This window comes from Chaetura pelagica, unplaced genomic scaffold, assembly GCF_000747805.2.
Source record: "Chaetura pelagica isolate M959 unplaced genomic scaffold, ChaPel_1.0 scaffold171, whole genome shotgun sequence".
Classification (NCBI taxonomy): Eukaryota; Metazoa; Chordata; class Aves; order Apodiformes; family Apodidae; genus Chaetura; species Chaetura pelagica.
In genome coordinates this window covers 3,181,703-3,205,913 of record NW_009952066.1, presented here as the reverse complement: position 1 = coordinate 3,205,913, position 24,211 = coordinate 3,181,703, and the positions used below count along the sequence as shown (strand labels likewise).

Sequence of the window (24,211 nt, the reverse complement as noted above, 5' to 3'; positions counted from 1 at the left end):
ATAAGGAGATTGCATGCAACATGCAGCCTGTGCCAATCTAGTCATGCTTTCAGTAGACACCACCACACACATGGAGCTATACTGGTTAATATACTCCCCAGGTTCAGCTCCCTACACCTTTAAGAAATTACGTGGGTGATTTGAAATAGGCAATTAAATTCCCTACATGTCTTTTACAATTAGGGAAAAGGGAAAGGTATGTTAAAGGGGTTTCAAGGTCTTGGGTGGACTGGGAAGCTCTCTGAAGGCTCTTTCATCACTAACTATGCATGGATCAGAAATTAGCTGAGGTCCTAAACCTTTGCTCAGACTAAATCTACCAAATTTTATTAGATAAATCCAGGCACTGGAGACTGTAGTAGGGCTTATGTATGTGTACACAGTGCTCAGAACTGGCTCAGTAGTTGGAACCTAGTGAAAATATTCTAAGCTTTTCACTGAAGATGTTTAGACAAGGAAAGCTCATCAGATTTTAACACACAGACTTGCAGAAGGCTTAATAGCAGCAGATAAAAGATACCTAAATGGGTGTAAGAAAGAAGAAACAAAGTTTTGTGGTTTGAACAAAGTGCTGATGAACATCATTACTATACTTATCAGAAAAAAATATTTTAATAAAAGAAAAGCAACTTCTCCGCAGAGATAACAATAATGGTTTTATTTAGCAAATGTACTGGAAGAATTGTTTTTCTGTCAAGACATACAGATATGACCGAATTCCATAGAGCTTCCATTCTCTCAAATAGCTATGATTTTTTTTTTTTAAATCAGTTTAATGAACAGAAGGGGATGTATGCAGAGATGTCAAATTTATTTTTGTCATAAACCACATGATTCCATTTACCACTAATCCCCAAATAATTGACCCAGGGCCACCAAGAGCTTTCAGAACCCTTGCTGGTGCTTTATAGAGAACAAGCTGTTCACACAATTTTAACTGTCCTCTGTTTCTAGCTGTGTGAACAGAAAATAAGACATTAAATACTACCTTAATACCTCTTTTTCCATACTGGCACTTGCTGAGGTTACCACAGGATCACTTTGGTTTTCTGTTTGTATTTTTACAGTTGCATATGGAAAGGCAGTAATACAGGAGAGTATTTCCCTACCAAGACGTGCTTCAAACTGTAGAAAACTTGTGAAACCCTGTCTTGTAAAATTGAGAACAGACCTTACAGCATTCCTCCTTCTACAATCTACACTGGACTGAAAGATAAAGTTGCTTGTTTTCTGTTGGTTTGTTTTTTTCTTCCTGAGAATTGTGTTCCTTTATACTTTTGAGTTAGCCCCATGTTAGCCTTCTGCTATGGCCTACTAGGCATTGTGCCTCTCAATCGGCAAGTACTGACGTGATTGCTGTTTCCCACCATGCCAGATTTTAAAGCTTGTAAGGGATGACATGATGTAAGGGTCTGCAATAATTATATAGGAGTGTCCCATATTGAAGCATTCTTTGCTCTGGGAGAGAGAAACGAAGTCTACTGCTAAGATCTGCCTGATTTCATGTCCTTTTCTTCAGAGAACGTCCAGAGACATCCATAGCAGCCTGAAATGAAAACTCAATAAATGCAAACCAAATTCTGTATAAAAAAGAAAACCCTTAGAAACAAATCTATTAAGAGGGCTCTCCTCACCAAAAAATTAATTACAACTTTACATTACTGAACTCTGATGAACAAAGCATAATATTCCCTCAGATGTGAGGCCCAACTCCAAACACAAAGGAGGAGTACTTATTAAGTACTTTGTTTTCTGAGATATATTTATTGCTTGCCCTATTCTTTCATCCCTTCTGGTCTGAAACCAATCCTTCCCCAGCTGTTTTGTGGAATGTTTTAGAAAAAAAAAAAAAAAAGAAGATAAACTTTGTCCCTATTAGGGTTAATGCTTTTGCATAGATGTATATGACCATAAACTGGTCGACTAGTAGAGGTCTTCTGCTAACATTGTGACTGAGAACAGGAAGAATACAGCCACAATAATATACAGCTGTCTACTAAAAGTATTGCATACAGACATCTTTGGCCATGCAGTCTCTTGGCCTTCTGAAAATATGTGAGCTGCATTGCTAACATGACAAAAAAAATAGCAATGTTGAGAATTAAAAAGAGGCGGGTATAAGAAGCTGATATTGATGGGGCACTGCTTCGAGCAGTTGTCACCATCTGTACCAGCCCCGAGCGGCCTTTGATTGACACCCCAGTTTTGTGCTTCACGTAAGTGATATCTGCAAAATCCAGGAGATCTTTCATTTCCTCATCTTCATCTACAGGCATCTCTTTTTGTGCTTGAGTCTGTGCCTTTTGTCGCACTTTTCTTTCATTTACCTCGATTTGTGCAAAAATATCAGGAACAGCATCAACAAATTTGTAGCCTTTGGCTACCTTCCTGTTTTTCTTTGCCTTGCTGTGCTGCTGCTGCTGCCTCTGGGAGATTGCAAATATCCTGTCAATGGCCTCCTCAGTCTGTCTCTTATCCGAAAACCTCAGCAGGCGCTCAGCAGTCTTCCTGAAGCTCGCCGTGTTGCGCACGCGAGACAAGATCTGCTTCTCCAGCTGCTGGAAAACAGGCTTAAAATGCTGCAGGTTCCTCTCCACGATCCCTGCGTAGTCCTTCACTTCCGGCACCGTGGAGCTCCTAATGGCAGAGGCTCGGTCAAAGACGATTTTCTGGCGGTCTGCAATAACCTGTGCAAAGGCAGAGCGGGACCCATCCTCTGGGGGCCACAGGTACACCGCGTAGGCGTGCTCACTGGTGGTAACGAAAACATCCAGCTGAGGAGAATCTCCACGGACGGTGAAGCTCTGCACGTCGATGGAGGGCCCGATGAACAGGTAGATGGCCCTCGTGAGGGGGCGTCGCAGGAGGGTCGTTACATTCACGTAGTTTGTTCCGTTGTACGGGTAGCCCCGGGGATACATCCTTGAGGTGATGGTAGCTTTCTCGCTGCGGCCAGTGTCATCCATCCAGTACATCTTATATATCCCATCACGGTGCCTAATAAAGGCCCCATGGACATCATCAACAACTGTTTCTTCAAAAGGCACATCCACATTGTGGAAGAAACCGGTCACTGCCTCCAGGGGGCTGTCGTCTTCCAGATAGATTTGGTCCACAAGCAAAAGGAGCTGGGGATGGAGAAGCAGGAGGTTTCTTTGCAGTCTTCTCAGCTTCAGTTTAGGATTGTATGCACCCACTCCTTCTCCCCTGATAAAAACCACCCCGCTTCTCTCCATGGCGGCAACCACTCGTCCCTGACAGTCACCAGCCAAGTCATGTTTATATTTAAGCCACTTTGAGGAACAGTCTTCTGTAATCTGCCCTTCCCATGGGGAGAAGCAGCTTTTGGACACGGCAGGGGAAAACATCAACGCATTATTAAAAAAGGTGTATTTTGGCCCATAAAGAGCTTCTGTTATGAAAGGTACGCCGTTGGGAGCAAAAGTAAAGGAGTTCTGGTCCGGGTGTTCATGGCCTGCATTGAAGTTTCTCCACCCCTTGATCCATTCTTTGTATTTGTTCTTATGAACAATATCATATATTGCACGTCCTCCCAGCTTTCCTGACTTGAAGGAGAGGAAAGGCCTGTTGATTTCAGCTGGCAAAGCACTTCCATAGGTTACAACTCCCCAGTCCTCAAAATAATGCAGCTTAGGAACGCCATAGTCTGGCGGAGGCACAGAGCGCAAACTTGCATCATACCTGCCAAAAAGACAAGGAAAAGTGGTTTAAGAATCACTTGATTAATTCCGTTATCAGCGCCCGTACTAAACTCAAAACCAGATTCAATATTTACATCAAGGAACAAGCCAAAAATATAAAGCCCACATGTGCTTCTTGGGTGAACTAATCATAATCACTGTAGTGATACTGATCATACTACTCCCTCTACAAATATGTTGTGCACTTTTTACAGAATAACAGCTGAAAGCATCTGCTCCACAATTAAAGCAAGCAATCCTTCTGCGGTCCAAAAAGAAGAGCACCACTGATTTCAAACTTGACATGTTTTCTTTGTATATCATAAAGCTATTGACAGCAACACAAATTTTTTAAAAAGGCACATAAGGCCTAGGCTATAGACACTGTTTTGCACCTATTTACTGACAACTTAATCAAGAGAAGCAGAATATCTGTTTCTCCAAAATCAATTATTTTTGAAATCTGTAGTCTCCAAACAGAGCTAGCAATAACTAAAACTTCAGGATAAGGCATTTTTTAATTACTTACATCAGTTAGGATATGTTAGTTTCCTTCTCCAACTAAGCTGAAGAGAAATTTGCATGGCTTTCTTGTATAAATTACAAGATACAAGACATTTGGTTTAAAAAGTGATCTTAATTCCAGAAAAGGTTACAACGCTTATGATTTTTGTTTTATTTCATCTAAAGGAATTAAAACAAACAAATACCATAGAAAACAAAATCTAACTTTTTGACAGTGTTTTTAAGCAAACAGAGTAAACAAAACCATCATTAGGCCAAGTAATATTTCTGTTTTTATGTCTGTCTAAAGCCTCTTGGGTCATTTCTTACCCTTAGAACATTGACACAGAAGTTAACAGAGCTGTAAATAACACGTAAAATATGGATCTAGTAATCTATCATGGTATTTTTTCTAAGTGTAACTTGCAAGTTAGTGTGTACAAGGAACTAATAGTAGCCTTACTGCTTACATTAATGCAGCTTTTAAAAGAAAGTTTATCTTGTTTCTTACAGCTTTTAAAAGAAAATTATTCTTTAAATATTCACCCAATTAATTATTAAAGAACACACAACATGATTAAAACCAATTAGAAGAGACCAAATAAACCAAAGACAAATTTTCAGTCATTTTGGAACTTTTGTATTCTATAAAAGCAACAGACAACAGAAAGAAAACACAAAAGCAGATGTTAGTTGAGACCAAGGTGCTCCCTGTAGCAACACATACTGTGCATCTATGCCAAGTGAAGAAGTTCTTTGGAGCCTAATGGCTCTTAGGGTCACACACGGCCAGCCCAATCTTGGCTTCTACAGTACAAACCTGAAAGTAACAAATGATCACTAATAGCAAACAGCTGTCAAGTTCCTTATGAGCCCACTCATTCCCTTTCATACCAGAGAAATTCAGTGTGGAGGGTGCACCACCTCTGCCCCTTGGATGGTGTTCCAGGGCCCTCCACCACTCGGTTCCTTCTGATCTGCTCTGCCAACCAGTTCCCGCTGCCGTTGCGCATGACAAATTTGTCAAGAAACACCAGCTGGCTCTCCGGCCCGTAGAACCAGTTATAGTTGGAATCCGCAATGGCCACAGTTCTCTGAAACCCTTGGGAAAAAGTGAGAAGGAATGTAAGAAAGAACAAATAGAACTACAAAGATGTGTTTGTAGAGCATGACGGTGAAGCCAAGCGGCACAAACAGACAGAAACAGAAGCAGCCTTTTCAGATGTTTATAGACCTACTTGTAAATGAGCCATAAACAGGTTACACAGAAGCTGTTTCCTTCTGCTGTAGCTAAGTTGAATACTTACCTTTCTTCTTCAGCTTTGGACTACAGACAGAGAAAGTACTACAGAAAATACAAGAAGCAATGTCTCATCCACTTCTCACTCAAATCTTGCAAAGGTAACTTTCTCTTTACAGCTTGCACTTTTCCTGTGTCAATCCAAACTCTCTAAAGCAAGAAAACAGAGGTGCCTCCAAAGAAAAAAGTTCAGCTTCACCCTGAAACAGCTAGCATGAGTTCACTTTGCTCTGATGTACCTCTCCCCAGAACATGCCTGAGGTCTTACATGGAGTCAAGGCAATTCCTTACGTGCCCGTGCTGGCATGCCAAGGCTGCACTCAGCACCCCCCCCCCCTTATGACACAGCTAGATCTGGGGTGCTTACAGCTAATAAAGTTATCACGGTCTTTTTAATCAGGAATTTGAACAACATAAGTTCCTAATGAATTGTCTTGCAAATAAGCAACAGAAAACCATCACTGAAAATTTGCAAGGCTGCCTACAACTAAATCTCTTCTGAAAGCTAGAAGGGGTCAACAATATTTATTAACTTATGATTGGTTTTGTATTTGTACATGTCCATCTTTCAGTCACAAATCAAGAGATGTTAAAACAGACAGCAAGATAGAAAGATGCAGGAAGAGAACAGAAATATTAAAAACTGTGCAGAAATGACCCAATAACAATGTCAGGTATTTCTATTTCACTCTCACATTAACAAAAGAAAATGGTTCATGTACTCCTGGAGTTCCCAGAGAAACCTATCATTTGAGTCAACGATGTTTTAAATAAGGAAAATATTTTAAGAAAAAAAAGGTATGCCATTCACTGTTTTGTGGAAAACTGGTGATTGTGTAAAACCTTTCTACATTTTATTGATACTTGAACCCTGGCTTCATCATTTGCTATTTCTTTCACCTAATCTTTCAGCATGATCATTTTTGGCAAAGGAAAAAATCAGTAAGAAGCTCGAAGAATATTGTTTTTCAAACAGAAAACCCCAGGAATAAGATTGTTTCAAACTTCAGAAATCAGAAATAAAATTCTGAAGCATTGCTTTTTTCTTCCAAATGATGTTTCAACCTTTTCACTGGTTTTAAAAGCCACAGTTTAATAAACAATGATCTTTAATAAGCAGCTATAAACAAGGATGCCGCTGTTTTGATGCATAATGAAGTAAAATCCAAATAAAAGGTTATTTTTTAAAAATCCAAGTAAAATGTTATTTTAAAATAGCCTACTTAAAGTATGGAGTTTTCTGCTGCTTCACAAATTAGAAGCTTTACCTTCATCTACACAAAGGACCTACCTGGCAGGACAGTCCTGTACATAAATGCAAAGTGCTGCTTGAGCCAGGGGTGGCTGAAGTGATTGATATCAAAGTGTCTTTGGACAAGAAACATGTACTGAAACAGGGATCTGGTTGTGTAGCTGCCATAAGCCACCCCTTCATAGAGGGAGCCATCTGTGACCTCCTGCAGCAGGACTACAGACTTCTCCATGATTGCCAACACTTGCTTGGTCCACAAGTAAGCTTCCTGAAGGTAGCCTGAAAGAAAAAGATACTGGTAAATCTAACTACACCGCCATAGATCACAATTATGTCATCTGTTCTCTCATAGTGGGATCCTTTACAGCAAGGAACCTGCAATCCAAAGCTCTATCATATGACCTAGCGCTGCTGTGTCCCTGTAGCTCTCGGGTGAAAAATAAAACAGTTTGAACACAGCAAAGCAAGGTTACGTGAGCAGGGAAATTCTATCAAACACGTTTTGATAATGATGTGGGATTATGCTTTTGATCTTAAAGGGAAATTTCCTCAGTGCTTTCAGGACATGCAAGAAGGGAGAAGCCACGCCAACACTATTGTATTTCAAATTAAAGCCATATGAAAACAAACTTACAGTCCCCACTAGAGGGCTCCAATAATGCAAGTATTGTAAACAGCCATTCTTCACTGGCATGATCACCAGACTGATAAGGAGATCCTCAGAGTTTAAAAATATAAAGAAGTTTCCATTTGAGCTTCAGTTAACTGATATTTTACTAACACATGCTGTATTTTAAGACATGGTCTGTTCTACTTACATTTCCATTTTATTGTACAACCTAAAGAGCTACCCAAATAGAAGTTCTTTGGTAAAAGTTTTGCATGGTTACTACCAATTTCAGGTTCCTTAATACCAGAATAAAATTGATCGCCCAACTAGGTTAAGTTTCAACCTCCACATATACAAGCCCTAAACAGTTATATTTATTCTAAAGAAAACACCTTCAGACATCTTACTGTTTTGGTCTGCTCTACACAGATGAAGAGCTAGGAAGAGGCTGCATGAAGACCTTCTCAGGGTTTGTCCACCCTCACCAAGGAACAAGCACAAAAGCCTCAGCACTGCATTTATGTATTGTGGAAGCCAGCACCTGGATCCCAGGAGATGAAAGGCTATGTGCCTTCTCTTATTTTCTTTTGGATTCACTGGCAAGAGAGGTAGGACTAAATTAAGACCAACTGCTTTGTGCTTCTCTGTGACAATTTAGTGTCTGCCCAACTCAAAGTGTCTGGACACAGATTTAACTAGACTTACTTTACCATACAGCAGAGCTCAGCTGGCATCATTACACTCCATTACCTGGTGAGGTGATGCCTGTTGAATCAAGTAGGTTTGAGCTACATTCAAACCCGCTGCTGAGACTGTACCACATCATTGCCACAGTTACTGTATTTATGCTCAGCAGAGTGATGAGTAATTCAGACTTCCTACTAGTCAAGGCTGCCAAATCCTGCTTGGTTAGCAGAGAGAAAAAAAAAAAATAATTGCAATGTCTAAATTAAACAGACAACCTGAATCTCACATGGCATTTTTATCTGCTGGCCAAAGAGATAAACACAATGGGGAAGGCTAGAACAACAGGGCAGGGGATGCTACTTCCACTTACTTTACTCACCTACCTTGACACTACTTCATTACTCTGATGGAGCTGGCAGCCCAGCAGTCTGTCTGAATAAAATCCCAAATGCTTCCACTCATGTCTTCCCTTGGAACATTAACAGTCACCATAATGAGCTTCTGACTACTTCACTAGCAGTGATGGTATTTTCCATGGTTCAGCACAGTGTAGTTAGCATTATAATGCATATACGTTCTATTTACTTAGCTTACATCTATGCTATTACCCTGTACTTGTAGTATATTAAAAGAATAATAATCCATTATAATTAAATTTAAGACTCAGCACCCTGTCAGACTACACCGCAAAACAGAACAAATCTCACCTAAAATGAGAAGTATATATATCAAATTAGGCTTTACTCAAATTCAATTTTTTTAATATATGAGTGCTTTTTTTAACTGCAAAGACTTCCATATATTTGTGTGCCTACAATTAATTTCAATTATTTTCATTTTTCAGTCCTATGACAGTATTTACATGTTTTTAAGTTGGCCAGTCTCTGCATTCAATAGCTGAACACCATGTAAAAATTATTAGTTGAAATTTCAGCTTTTTGGAAGAAAGGTCTACACTTGGATACAGTATTTGCAATTGCTATGCATTTGATACAGGGAGGATAGTATGTCCTTTTCTCCCTCCCTTTTTTTTTTTTTAAATTGTGGAATGAGAATTTGTAAGAAGGCCATTTTTTATTTAAGACCAACAGAAAAACTGTATTAAAAAAATACATTTAAATTAAGTTTCTCTACATTGGAAGCAACAGAAATTTCATTTAGAAATATAGACCTATTTTAACTTATTTTCATGTGAAATATCAGCACAAATTTTGAAATTGCTCAAGTGTTGCTGAATTAGCACATCCCCCCTCCCTCCCAAAACAGAAACCCCACCAACCTTTTGCAAAAGAAATATTGCCCAACTTCATTTGTGAAGGTACTAGCTTTCAGGACAAAGCATACTTATGGTCGATATTCTAATGAAAAGCAGAGTCATCTCACAAATTCTCAGATTTCTGCAGCAACAGAGTCTTGGGAAAGATGGAATTATGAGGAATTTAGCAAAACATACTGAATAAACATGAGCTGAGTCTTCACTTCATGTAAGGCAAGATAGGAGGAAAGGAAATAACTGCCACACATACTCTAACTGCTTTTCAGCACAGGCACATCAGTGAATGCACTTGTTCTGGCAAACACTTGAAAAAATATGACACCTCAAACACAGTATGTGCCAGTTTTTTGTCATGCTGCTTTGGGCATCTACAAGCTTCAGTGATGTGCAGATGCACCTAAGCTTGGTCGGGCTGTACATCTTGGCAATGCCATCAGCATCCAGAAACTAGACTTTCCTTACTTGCAGCAAGTAAGTAGTTTCATTGAGAACCATGTTTTCAAAATACCTCTAGTGCATATGAAATAATCACTTGATAAAATACTGACACATTCTTCTAAAAGCAGGAGCTGGTTCCATGACTTCCACCTCTCAGCTGAAGTACCACTGGAGTTTGCAGTCTGGATTTCTTATTTGCTCTCTCACTCTGACTCCATGACATGCATTCCCATATACGCTTAGACAGGAAGAGAGGGACAGACTCCAGGAAGAGCACCAAAAAGCACCTGGTGAGATTATTCACCTGGGAACTGAGAAGGGATAACACCCCTGAAGCAAAGAAGATGATGACACCTGACACTGACACCTTTGGATGAAGATTGTGGGGTGCCAGGTCATAGTCCACAAGGAAAGAGGTAAAGCTCTGCTCATCTCCATAGAAAAGGATGCTGGAAAGAAAGGTCCTGAGCTGTGGCCTTTGGCTGGATAAAGTTTCACCTCTGTAGCTCTCTCAGGGAGACATAACTGACCTCTAGGATGAAATTCCAGGTTATCCTGTGGTCTAGCTCCCAGCTCAGAGCATAGGACATTTCTGACTGCCGGCCTTCTCAATCCACAGTGTAAGGAGAACAAGTGCATCGCTCTTTGCTGATAAAGTACCCTGAAAGACCTTGTCGGAAAATCAGGCCTGGACAGACTATACACAAGGAGATGTTTAATTCTTATGAACAGAGAGGTAAGAATTTCAGAATCACTTAGAAAACTGGATTTATAAACAGAGGTATATATGTGTGCATATACATATATACCGTGTATATCTGCCTTCAGACTTTTGTTTTATTCAGTAAATGAGATTTTTACAACCAATGCAAGACCTGTACTCTCCAAAGCACTTCTATCAGTTACTCAACTTTGCTGCATAAAAGGGCTGATTGAGTTGATACACTTCAGAAAAACATTTCTATGGTTTAGTACATACCTTGATTCATCAGAACCAGGCTTCCAGCCAGCAGGGCCACACAATTGGTAGGCTGGTGGTTGTGGAGGTACTGGAAGCCCCATCCACGTCTGTATGATGTTTCATACATGTATCCTGAGGCATTGGCAATTACCTCAAGAAATCTCTCCTGTTGAGTCTTGCTAAGGTAGCTGTACAAGAAGTCATATGCAGTGGCAAAACCAACTAAGGAGTGAGCGAGAGGGACCTCATCCCACGGTGCATCCTTCACCAACCTGCCAATAAGCAAAGGTGCCAATTAATTAAGTTTCACCTACTTCGTTTTCTCCACTACCATACTGTAAAGTGTATATGCCTTAATGTCTCTGAAGTTAGGCTATTCATATTAAATTTTAACAAAGCTACTTACCAAGTCTCTCAAAACTACTTTTTTCCTTCCTAAGCATAGACAATGTTAACCTTCAAAGCTCATTAATTTTATTAGAAAGGCTAAGTAGTTAAATATTAAAACAGTGTTTGTAGTACACTGGGTTTTGCTAGGAGACACAGGCATGTAGAATCCTGGTTGTACAGAAATGGAATCTATTTATCTAAAGCAAGATTCACATCATTTTTCTGAAAAAGTAATATCCCATAGTTTATACTCCTCCAAAATACATTAACAAACCTTTTTCTTTTCCAAAGAAGCCAAATGTTGATAAATTCCTGAATAGTGGCCATGGGACTGACTGAAGTTGTTTTTAAAGCAAATACAATAAAATAACTCACTATCCTGTTTCTTAATTTCTGAAATGCATTCAAGGGTAGAAGTGGAGATGATGAAATTTACTTTCATAACTACAGTTCAAATGTACATATTTAAAGCATTAAAAAAAAGCTTTTAACATAAAATATAGAGGTCAAATGGTGCCACTACTCAAAATGATTTTCAATAAACTATCTGCTTGTATCCAATTATTACATTGAACTAAGAAAACCAGTAAAGTTGTACTGAGAAAATTCATCATGGAGGTGGAGGCATGCAGAAAACAATATTTCTCTTAAGTCAAGCATATATTGTGTATCAAAGACTTGAGTTTTGCAACACTGCCAGTACTTTCAGACCATGGTTCAATAGAAAACACAAAGTGAAGGAATACATAGTGAAAAAAAAATATTGATAAATGGAACAATCATCAATTTGCTCTCATGATTTTCTTCTTTCAGTTTCTTTGCAATATATATTTTATTACATAAATTAATTATAAATTGTTGAGATTAGAGTGTCCTACTGCAATCAGTGGAAATTGTGTTGTGCTCCTGAAGATGTGCACCTACCCTGTGCTTCAACTATTCTATGACTCTATAAATATGACTTTGTCTTCATTTGAGTAAGCAACAGTATGAACAAACAGAAGAGAAAAAGTACCAAAAGAGCAAGATTTTAAAAAAAATAAAAATCCTCATTGTGCTATAAAGCCTTTATTTGCATTCAAAATGCATGAAGCACTCAAATTATCATCAGCTTAGAGTACTACAACTATGGCAAAACACAACACGTACAAGTGAGAAAAGTTTATTTCAGTATATCTAACATCATTGGAAGAGCTCAAATGAACTTGGCACATTCCTAACTGTATGTAAGAAACATTACTTTTTCCTTTTTTTAAAATGAAATCTTTATCTCACAGATTTTTAATTAAATACATTAATGCATTCAGCATTGAGTAGCAGGGTTTGGCCATCTCTTTTGAACCAGAGTTTTTACTGGACTAAATTATTTTGTTTGCACAATTTTGCTTCTTGGTTAACAGACAGGCATTGACAGAATATGGTTGTGAACAATATTAAGACAAACAGCTGTAACAGTAGTAAGAAATAACTTTCAAAGGATCAGGAAAAAAAGTGCTAGAAATTTACTGCTCATCTTCTCCACATCCACATGCTATTCTCTGTGGTCAATGTAGGGAACATTTCTTTGTCTTTTTTTTCCTGGTTCAAACTCTAAACTTATCTGTGAAGACTTTCAGCCAGTCATAGTAAAATTTGTGACTTATGTTTTCATTTAATTGTTGTGCAAAAAATTACAGACCTGTAAGCCAAAAGTTTTACATGCTTTTCCTCAGTGCTCATTCTTTCCGAATTTCCAGATAAACTGGATGAAAATGTAGCTGAACTTGGCAAGCAACTCTTCTGACTCTCCAAATTTATTTATACTCTGTCACTGAGGCACAAAACCTGAAAAATCTGAGTTAACTAGTTTTCTGTCTCAATCAATTCTCTGCATTTGTATTTCTGCTTTTTCATCATTCCTTGTAATGGAAAAAGCTCTTAAAATGTTGTTAGTCCTACACTTAAGGGTAAAGTTGCATTTTATGGCACTTACATACAACACCCTGGCATTGTGATTGCTGTCAGAAACCCTTTGACAAATTAGGATACCTTTGACTAGCTATATTAAAAATCCTAATTTCCAAAGTGTTTGTAGCTTTGCTCTTCAGTAAACCTTTGTACATTCAGAAATCAGAGTTCAAATGGGTACAGGAAATATCCCTTTAAAGGCCTCTGCCTGGAACAGTTTCAAAGTGATTGAGGATAAGGCACACATTAAGGGATGAAAAGAACAATGAAAGAATTAAAGTTAACTTTAAACATTTAATTCAAAGTTCAGTATCCTTATAACAACACACAAGTTGCTAATTAGAATGTGCTTAAAGCTTTTTAATGGTCTTGATATCATCTTAAAATAAGTTTGACAGTACAACTGATTTATTGTAACTTTAATTGTTAACATTATGCTAACTTTAAGTTTGGGTTTGAATGCAATACTACATCAAATGCCATAGTAGAAAAGCATTTATGAGTCTTGGTGGCACCACTTCTGATAACATAGAAAGCACTCTTCTGTGTAGCAAGTGCTAAATCAATCAGTTATCACTGAATTATGATTGTTAATTTCTTCAGAAAAAAAAACAACAACCCAAAATCTTCAGTGTAAAACCCCTCATGTTAGACATCCTAACATGCCTACATGCTGGCATAGTTATCCACTTCAGGTTAGATATTTGTCATAACTTCCCTCAAGTTCCCTTCTGAATAGTAAGTCTTGTATAGAATTGAATAGAGGAGAGGCATAGAAAATTAAAGATGATGATTTAAAGACCCTCATTTCTAAACATATAAAACCACAGTTAACATCTGTTCTTAAACTGAAACTCCCTTGAAGGAATGACTCTAGCTGATATAAATCAGTGCGCCTCTATTAACTGCATTTCAGTGGAACCAAGCACTGTACTCCAAACAATGTCGAACATGATTCACAAGAAGAATGGTCAAGTAGCAAGCATTAAATGCTTTCTATATCTAAATTACACTCTTATTTTTCAAATGGATCTCCAGTTTCAGATTTGGTAAACAGCCTGGCTGATAAGCTGTGGGAAAATATGGTACCATAGGCCTCCACTGGACAAATTATTTGAAAAAAGTTTTCAGGGCTATCTATTAAACTACTCTGCTCTGAAATATTAAAGCAAAGTTGTGTGTATTCATCCAAAAAAAGGTAAAAACATGCCGGTGATCTGCACTTGAAAACAGCTATTTTCTAAGTCTCTCAGGAGTAAAACTTAACATGGGATAGTATGAACCTCAGTTTAGCAATTAACTGTGTCTGAAGACAGTGAGTAACTTTTACCTCAATGCTGCATTAGCCTCTTCAGTCTTTTAAAGGTATCAGATGTTAGAGAAAAACACAAACCAAAGTAAACAAAAATATCTATAAATAGGTCCTTTAGTTCAGAGCAACTACTTAGTTGCAAACACAGGCACTTTTAGCAAAAGCAACTGTTCCAAAAATTCTAATACATCGTAAAATAACAGCTAAGCCATATGGTACAACAAATGGTGGGGGTTTTTTTATACTTATTCACCTATACCTGTGCTTGGAAGAGGTGCCTATTTGGAAACTTGAGAAGGTGTATAAAAGAACAAAAAATGCTGTAGGGGTTTGCTGCCTAATGATCAAACTCCATAAATATCCAAAGCCATATGCATCGTTCTGCACAAAGAACTGCTGTCTGGACAAATTCTGTGAATGGCACAGGGCAAATACATCCCCAGGGGTTTTTTTTAAGTTCTCCTCATCCGTGTCACATAAAATATTTTTGTTACTTCCTTTTAAACATTTAGAGTTTTATATAAATCCTCCATGAAGAAACTAGAAAAATAAAGAGATCATGGATGAGGCTGATATTATGGGTAAGTAGAATCATAGAATCATGGAATGGTTTGGGTTGGAAGGGACCTTAAAGATCATTTAGTTCCAACTCTGCTGTATAGGCAGGGACATATTCCACTAGATCAGGTTGCTCAAAGCCCCATCCTAGCTGTCCTTGAAGACTTCCAGGGATGAGGCACCCACAACCTCCCTGGGTAACCTGTTCCATTGTCTCACCACCCTCATAATAATTAATTTCCTCCTAATGTCTAACCTAAATCTCCCCTCTCTCAGTTTAAAACCATTACCCCTTGTCCTATCACTACCCTCTCTGGTGAAAAGCCACTCCCCAGCTTTCCTGTAGGTCCCTTCAGGTACTGGAAGGCCACTATAAAGTCTCCTCAGAGCCTTCTCTTTTCCAGGCTGAATAGCCCCAGCTCTCTCAGCCTGTCTTCATAGGAGAGGTGCTCCAGCCCTCAGATCATCTTTGTGGCCCTCCTCTGGACTTACTCCAAGAGCTCTACACCCTTCCTAAGTTGAGAGCTCCAGAACTGGAGACAGCACTCCAGGTGGGGTCTAACAGGTATGGAGTAGAGAGAAAAAAATCACCTCTCTTGACTTTCTGGCCACGCTTCTTTTGATGCTGCCTGAGATATGGTTGGTTTCTGGGCTGCAAGCATACATTGCTGGCTCATGTTGAACTTCTTATTGACCAACACTGCCAAGTCCTTCTCCTCAAGGCTGTTCTCAATCCATTGTCTGCCCAACCTGTATTTGTGTTTGGGATGGCCCTGATCCAGGTGCAGGACCTTGTACTTGGCCTTGTTGAACTTCACGAGGTTTGCATGGGCCCATCTCTCAAGCCTGTCAAAGTCCCTCTGGGTGGCATCCCTTCCCTCCAGTGTGTCAACCACACCACACAGTTTGGTGTTGTCAGGAAACTTGCTGAGGGTGCACTCAATGCCACTGTCCATGTCAATGACAAAGATGTTAAACAGCACTGGTCCAAGTACCAGCCCTTGAGGAACACCACTCACCATTGGTCTCCATCTGGATATTGAGCCATTGATCACACTAATCTCTGAGTGTGACCATCCAGCCAATTCCTTATCCACTGAGTGGTCCATCCATCAAATCCATATCCTTCTAATTTTGAGACCAGGATATCTTGAGGAACAGTGTCAAATGCTTTGCACAAAGTAGTATTGTTTTCCTACATGTGTTGAGAATTTCAGGTTATCAGTTTTAGATTTGCCACCTTCTACAATGAACATTAATTTGAAGGGGGAATTAAGACCCAGTTCTTCAGTCATCCATTTATGATGTCAAGAATCATCACGCATGCATTGCATTTTCCAAGACTTAACATGTACATACCACCTTCACTAACTGTGATTCTGTCCTCTAAATAAGTATATCGATTGTATAAAATTTTGGATGTGAAATAGAAATCAGTATGAACAACAACAACAAAAACAAACAAACAAAAAAAATCATGATAAGATTACCAGAACTTCTCTATTTCTTGACAACATTCCAAAAGCTACTAATGTCTCTTCTCTCAATACAAAAAGTTTCCTGTATTTTTCCCACATTACTCTCTACTAATAACTACTGCTTGACTGAAACCTGAAGTATTAGCATTTCTCTAAGAAATATAAGCCAAGAGAAAAAAACCTGTCTGCCCAGTTTAAGGCAGGATTTGAACGAAGGCCTCCTGCTTAAGTGCATCCCCTGATTATGGCCTGTGGGATGTTTGGAATCACCTTTCCTTCACTTTGTATCTAGTTCTTAAAAACACATCAAAGCACATAGGAAAAGAATACTCTCTAGCTCGGGAAACAGAACACCCTCCCAGGCAGCGTGAGGTTTGATTTCTAGCCTCTATGTCCATAAGTAATATGGCATCACCGCATGCAAAATGAAGCATTAAGCACATCATAACACTTTTATGACATGAGTAATTCACATCCTGAAGCTGAATGCTCCAAACTTTGCCATGACAAACTACTCACTTCAGAATAACTCTTGGAGGTTGCAGGCTTCATCTGAAGCTAATGACTGAAGGTTAGTACCTCCTTCTCAGTACTGAACCTCTCAGTGTCACTAAGTGGATGCAAAGAACATGAGTCAGGGCTCTTTTCTAAAGGCTTGCAGGTGAAAATCAGTTAAAGGTCACCCCTCTAGTGCATTTTGATGCAATCCACCCTAAGGATGGTAGCTAGTTAATGGCATTGTTGAGTTTAATGCACATTAAATGTCAAGTGTGTATGCAAATGTGGCATGTAATGGCAACAACTGACCTCTTGATCCAGAAACCTACTCCATAATTGTACAGTCTTCCCAAACCCAATGCCCTAGTGCTCCACAGAAATTTGCTATGCTTCTGGCCTACTTCACAGGGAAGGAGACAAAGTTTTAAACCTCTCATCAGACAAAGGAGAACAATATTTTTCTGTAGCCAGAAGGAGTATACATACCAAGAGGGAGTATACCTACCAAGGGGAATGAGACCACCAACATTTATTTTGTAAACTAAATGTCCAGTATTTTTCTTACAGTGTCTCCAAACCAAAATATTTTCTGATGCTCAAATGGAATATTTTCTTCATGAATGGAACAGTATCTTCCAATTTTTGTTTTGAAGAGAAAGAAGAAGCAACCTTGAAAAAACCTGTCTGTTCGAAAACAATCTTTCAGATTTCACCCTTTTTCTGGTTGGCTGCCCAAACAAAAACCCCATTATCTGCACAATCTAAGTGCTCTGACATTTACAACAACAGAAATGTCCTTGAAAAAATAATTATTTATATTTCTGGTATCTAAGGTAAACCATAATCTGTTCTGGAGCCGCCAGACATAAGAAGGACATGGACTCCTGGAGCAAGTCCAGAGGAGGGCCCCAAAGATGATCCAAGGGCTGGAGCACCCTGCTATGAAGCCAGGCTAAGAAAGTTGGGGTTCTTCAGCCTGGAGAAGAGAAGGCTCCAAGGAGACCTCATAGCAGCCTTCCAGTACCTGAAGGGGGCCTACAGGAAAAATGGGAAGGGACTTTTTACAAGAACTTGTAACAAGAGGACAAGAGGTTAATGGATTAAAACTGGAAGAGAAGAGATTTAGGTTAGACATTAGGAGGAAATTATTCACCATGAGGGTGGTGAGACACTGGAACAGGTTGCCCAGAGAAGCTGTGGATCCCCCATCCCTGGAATTGTTCCACGCCTGGTTGGATGGGGCTTTGAGCAAACTTGTCTACTGGGAGGTGTCCCTGCCCATGAAGGGGGGTTGGAACTAGATAACCTTTAAGCTCTCTTCCTACTCAAACCATTCTATGATTCTATGACAACTTTGCCCCTATCTCTTTACCAGTCATGTGTCAGCAGCAGCCCCTCAGACATGCTCGTGTCTCTATTAGCTCAGTTCACAAGAAGACAGACAAAGTAGTGGTTAAATATAAAGAGCTACATTCAGATCAATATGGGAAAAACAGTTTTATACAACATTTTTCAGAAGTTATAAGAGCTTACTATGAAAGTAGGGTAGGTGTTGGAAGAGGTGACTAAAACTTTACTTTTATGGAAACCTTCATCTACTTTCTATCCTCTTTGTCTATTTTCCCCACTCTGCCACTTCTAAAGCTTCTTTCAGATCCTCTTCTTTCATTTTTGTCTTTGATGACAAGAGAGTCCTTTTTAGACTGGGCTCACTCTTAGTATCAATCATGATCTTTCTTTGCTGACATGTTAATAAACAAGAACTGTATCTGTTCCAGTGGTTCTCAGTGGCCTCTTAAGCAGATAAAGAAATGTAGTTATTACTTCAACAAATTATCTTATTGTAACAATTTTTTCTAACAGGACTGCCACAAAGTGAGCTCTCTGTACCTAGAAGTAGAAGTGTCACAGACCCGTTATGCCGAAGCCTCCCTTAGCTTCTCCTTACTTGCTGCTATTTCCTTGGAATGTTCGCACATGCTCGACAGTAATTATCTCCCCTATGAAACCCAGGGAGCCAGGCTTACTGTCAAATCCTACACCTTGCTGCACATTGGCAACATACTTGTCTCTGAAACTGGTGTGTCAATTATGTGCCAAAAAAAAACCACAAAAAAGGACAGAAATCCCTTGTCTGGGAGCTGCAAACAGGGGCATCTGTCCCGCTGTAACTAGGGTGCAGAATTTGTGAACCTCTAAGCCATCAGTTTATAAGGTGGGCTCAGTGAAGAACAGGTTTTTTTCACTGTTTTGTCCAAAACACAGAATCTGACTGGACTCTTTTCTGCACGATGTGTGACTCCCATTACATCACTCTGCTCAGTAAGGGAATGGGCCGAGCCGGCATATGGAAGGAATCAAGAGTACAGATCCCCTCGGCCAAAAACACACTCTGGTGGGGAGTGCTCCAGGGGCCAGTCAGAGATAACATGCCAGAAAATGCGTCTATATCCTCTGTTCTCTGTAAAATAAGATAATAAGGCTTAAATAGAAGGACAAACTTTCCCGGAAATTTCAGACAGCATCTAGATATCAAATACCAGGAAAACCACGCGAGTTACTTAACAGTAGCTTTTTTAATTTTACAGGAAAAACATTAACGTTCATCTATTTTTATTGAAATATTAATGCACTAGGTTTCCCTGATTTTGCTAGTCTCCAAAACATTGCTTGTTCCCATATTATTTTGGGTGATTGCTATAGTTAGCTATTAGCCATTGCCCCTTTGTTTATTTTAAAATGTAAACCTACTCCAGGATGTAGCAATTATGGATGCTCTGTTATGAGCAGCATGTCTATCAACATCCTTGTTATGACAAATGGCTCAAGCTCCATTAACCCACATGAATGCAAACTCAATTAAGGGTGTACTTTATTATGTGATATAAAATGACTGTATTGTAATTGATGAGAAAAGACAAAAGTTCTTAACTACATGCCCCTTTCGTGTGTCCATTGGTTATCACTCAACTTTCTCATAATAATTCTAGCCTGATATATTCAACCATATTTGGTCTACTGAGGATTCTCACTAATATAAATATGAAATTTAAAATGTCAGTCTCCTAACCTACTGACATGTTGGGGCAAAAAACCAGTAAGACATTTTAAACTCTTTTATCAAACTAGTGCCTGCACTACCAAAATACACTTCAGTTTTCTGATAAGGTTTAAATTTTACTTAAAATCTCAATGAAAATTAGAGGAAAATTATCCAATTGGATTTTTAAATTTTTTTTTTTAATTCTAGAGCTATTTTAGAGTCAATGCCACATCAGCAGAAGTAAAAAAAATACAGTTTGTGCTCTTGAGACAATCAAATTGCCAGAAAGAAATCTATGTAATAGCCAAATTTAACTTTCCACTACATGTTGATGAGTGCCTCACTGACAAGACATTTTTGGGGCAATTTATGCATATAGTGGACGTCTAGGGAGAGTAAAGTTCCTCTGATTTACTTATCTCACTGATACCTCCCTGGACAAGCCCTCCTTACTGACAACATATGTAAATGAGTCTTGGCTCCAAACTTGAGCAGCATCAAAACTGCTCCTTCCTTCCACCCTCCTAAGCAGAACACATATAATTTCAAATTATTTAATAAGGATAAAATTCATAATATATCACCCAGAATTGTTTTCTCAAAGTCTGAGGGAAACTAAACATGTCTAAATAGACTGGACAACATTTTTTTTTTTAATAATTCCATTACTGTGATATTGCCAGAACAGTTCATGTACAATCTTAGACAGTGCTTTGGATGCCATAAAATCTAAATGGCTGCTAGTAGTGATAAGGTAATGACTCTCCCACTTTTCATGTTTCTTCTCCTAGTCTTATTCTAAGTGGAGAAGTGTGTGTACTCATATGTTTTGCTGGTATTTTTTAGTTGAGTTTCTTGGGAAAAACAGATTTATGTCATCTGTCTGTCAATTCCTTCAGCTTCTGAACCTGCTGACCTACTTGAGCAAAGCCAGAGAGCAGTACATGCCTCAGATACGTTACATCCCTACATGAAATTGAGGAAAACCACTGTTGGACAAGGGAGAAGGTTCTATACTACTGCTCCATCACTGATGGAGCTATAGTGTGAACTCCACATTGGCAGCATTCAGCCATAACTTCTCAAGATAAAAACAAAAATGGAAACCAGATCCCTGTTTCTGTCACAACATTTGAATGCTGGCCACTTGGAGGTTGGGGGTTATTCAAAGGGCAGTTCACTCCAGCCCTGTTGCCTCCTTCTGTGCTTCCCCTACCAAATGCACTGTTCAAATTTTTTATTTTTTTTTTTTTTGCTAAACAGAGAACCTTGATTAAACTGTGATTGTTTGCAATCAAGGGAAAGATGGGAAAAACATTACTTTTATTTCACTGAGGTAATGCAAGGTACTTGCTGGAGAAAAACAGTAGTTTTGGGGAGGTAAGTATTATCAAAGCCAAGTAGAAACAGGATATCTGCGCAGTTCTGATTGCTATCTGGTCACCTGGGACAAAAGAGATCATTATGGTAAGGGACAGAGGAACCACAATTATTCCGGGGCAGTAATCACAGGACACAAGGAACTGAAACGAGGTTATTGAGGCAGTGAGTGAGATGTACGAAACTGAGGAAATCAAACACAAGTAAGTTCCGTTGCTTACAAAATCACTTGCACCTCTTTCTCACTTCATTAAAACAGACAGCTATGTAGCTAAATTTATACTACCCAAAGCAAGTTAAGAAAGAGAACAAATAGTGAAACTGGGAAGGAGGTGTTGAGTTTGGAGCAAGCCTGTATGTCCTGTTGGAGATGGTTACATGTCTTGGGATTCCTGTCTTTACAGCTCTGTCCCACTGCCAGTGTGCCAGGCAAAAGACTGTCCTACAGACTGCCTATAAAGGTAGGGCTGAGGCTTTGTACTGTGATGCTCCAGTGGAAGACACTGGAAATAACCACTGTCTTGCTGTGACAGTACTTTTCCCAACTCCCATGGGAGTGACATACAAGCAACTTAGGCCAAGTGTGTCCCTTCTCTCTCCCACTACTTACTCTGTTCTAGTTCCTGTATTTCAGTGGCATTCACCACTTTATTACCTGGTATAGGAGAATCCCAACACTGTAATGCCTTTTAAATCATGACTCTCAGGAGGATATGGATCCTGAGTTTTTCTAGCTCAAATCCAGCTTATTTGCAGTGACAGTCCATGGATGGATGCCATTTATAGGATGCTAGTAGTTGGTCTTAACCCAAAGAAGGTAGGGAATAGTAGTTTGAACAATTAATACGGCTTGAAGAGTTAATGCTTTCTCCTGTGCTGACTTGAAACCTGAACACTATTCTGCTGAGCTGCTGTCACCATGGAGCTGTGGGAAAGTGGCTGCCAGGGAGGAGAGCAGTGCCCCATTGCAGCTCCATCTCGCTGCCCTGGGCAGAAGCCACTATCCCAGCAAAGCCCACGTTTCCACCCTTGGACCTCCTCACAGTGGCAGCAACCCTCGGGCAGTCAGCAAGGTATCCTGAGAAAGGCAATTGCTGCATGCAGGTAGGGGAAACATGTCTACCTGAGAAAAAAAAAAGGGAGATACATTGCTGGTGGATATTGAAAAGGAAGGTGTGGAGAATGAGAAAGACCTCAGGTTCCCAATTTCTAGACTCACTCATACAGTGAGATTAACTTCTGTCCCCACAGAGTGTGGCACATTGAGGACAGGGTAACTTCTGTGTTCACAACTTGCATCCAGGTGAAATTAGGGCATCATCAAAGTACCAGTTACTCAAACAGTTCAAATAATCAGATGGATAACTATTTTTATCATGCCGTAGTATGTCTTAAGGAGGGGTTCAAGAACTACACAGCAAAACAGAGCTGGAAATTTGAACTGAAGCTCAGATGTTACACCATTCATAAAACACTTGACTACAGAAGCTCAGAGTGTCACTTTTACCTACACTTAATTATAACTTTTCCATAGGTTCTTATCTCCTGAATTATTCCTAAGCAAGAATTACTAAAATAAACTGTGTAAGTTGGGTGGGGGCAGGGAGGGGGGGGAAGAGAAATTATAAAGCTAACACTTTTAGAACTTCTTGCCACATACCAGATTTGAAACCCTGGCTTCTGATTGGAGATGGGTCTTATTATTGCTTTTTTTTTTTTTTTTTTTTTTTTTTACTTTGGAGCAGTTAGGGTGGTACACAAAGAGCTACGCTCCTTCTCTCAGCATTAATTTGCCACAGGGTAAGTCAAGTGAAGGTGAAACACCGTAGGACTGCCAGTCTGGATGAGGGTAGATGAGTTTAGCAAGTGAGTCACTGTTAAATGAAGGTTAAAACAACTGAAATAACTGAAGCAATTCACTCATCCACTCGCTCCTTCAACCGCAAGCACAAGTGTAAGAACAACTTAAAAAAAAAAAGAAGACAAAAATCTACCAACTAGGCTGAGCTGCCATCCTCTCCATGTAATCCTTGGCCATGCTGAGGGCCTCGATGTTTTCAGGGTAGAGCACACAGAACATCGCCAAGGCCCCGAGGTTGTTGCCATAAATTTCATTCCACCGAGCGCTGAACTCCTTCGGGTCCCAGGGAGGAAGGTACTCCAGGGGATTCGACAGCATCGTCTGCACTGCCTCGGCCAGACGAGCCACAATGTGCCGGTGCGTAGTGGTGGCCTGGAGACGCAGAGCCTCCACGTCCCCCTTGGAGAAGTAGATCATGGGGTAGCCATCATAGTTGGCATTGACAAAGGGAACCATCGCGTCTGGGTCCTCCCGGGCGCCACAGGCAAAGGCGAAGCAAACCGCGTGTATGAAAAACACACTTGGGGCTCCTCGTGTGTGAGTCCTCATTGTGGCATCAGATCTCCAAGTCTCAGTGGCAGCCAAACCATCTTTGAGATATCCTACAGCAGACAGATGTGAAAGAGAGAGTTAGAAAATGAATCTGTGAGACACTATTATTCAGGATTCTCTCTAGGAAGCATTTCCATCCAGACTTAAAGAACCCCCATGTATTGTCCACATGGCTTTCAAATATTTTCGGTATGAATAATTCCTAGGCAATTAATCCTAAGGAAAACCCCGTACACTTTGAAGAAAGCCCTTTCCTCCCACATTTTTCCCTCTAGCAGCCGATATGAGGTGAAGGAACAGGCTGACAGCTCTTGCACTCGAGATTTCAAATAATTGCAACGGTGCCTAATACGTAGTAGTGCTGACTGTACTGGCAAGAGGAGAAGGAAGGGAGGAGAGGAGGGAGGGGGAGCACCAGGGAGCTTGTGCTGGCAGCAGCAGAGCCTGCCTGCTGCCTTGGCTG

At 39.8% G+C, this 24,211-nt stretch overlaps 1 protein-coding gene across 1 annotated transcript; it reads right to left on the bottom strand.

Annotated features, from left to right (window-relative positions):
* Positions 1 to 1,616: 1,616 nt before the first annotated feature.
* Positions 1,617 to 23,745, bottom strand: DSE (dermatan sulfate epimerase). Its single transcript, XM_010004784.1, has 5 exons — positions 23,330 to 23,745; positions 10,748 to 11,001; positions 6,797 to 7,036; positions 5,100 to 5,307; positions 1,617 to 3,702 (listed from the first exon to the last, which is right to left on the bottom strand). Exons 1-5 carry the CDS (start codon positions 23,743 to 23,745, stop codon positions 1,941 to 1,943), a joined length of 2,880 nt encoding a protein of 959 aa, XP_010003086.1. The 3' UTR covers positions 1,617 to 1,940.
* Positions 23,746 to 24,211: the final 466 nt, after the last annotated feature.

Excerpts from the sequence above, each read along its gene's own strand:
- DSE (XM_010004784.1), bottom strand. The coding sequence starts at position 23,745 with ATGAGGACTCACACACGAGGAGCCCCAAGTGTGTTTTTCATACACGCG. Across the intron at positions 11,002-23,329 it reads ATGGCAGCTCAGCCTAGTTG|GTTGGTGAAGGATGCACCGT; the intron begins GTAGATTTTTGT and ends GCTTATTGGCAG. Across the intron at positions 5,308-6,796 it reads GTACAGGACTGTCCTGCCAG|GGTTTCAGAGAACTGTGGCC; the intron begins GTAGGTCCTTTG and ends CTTTTTCCCAAG.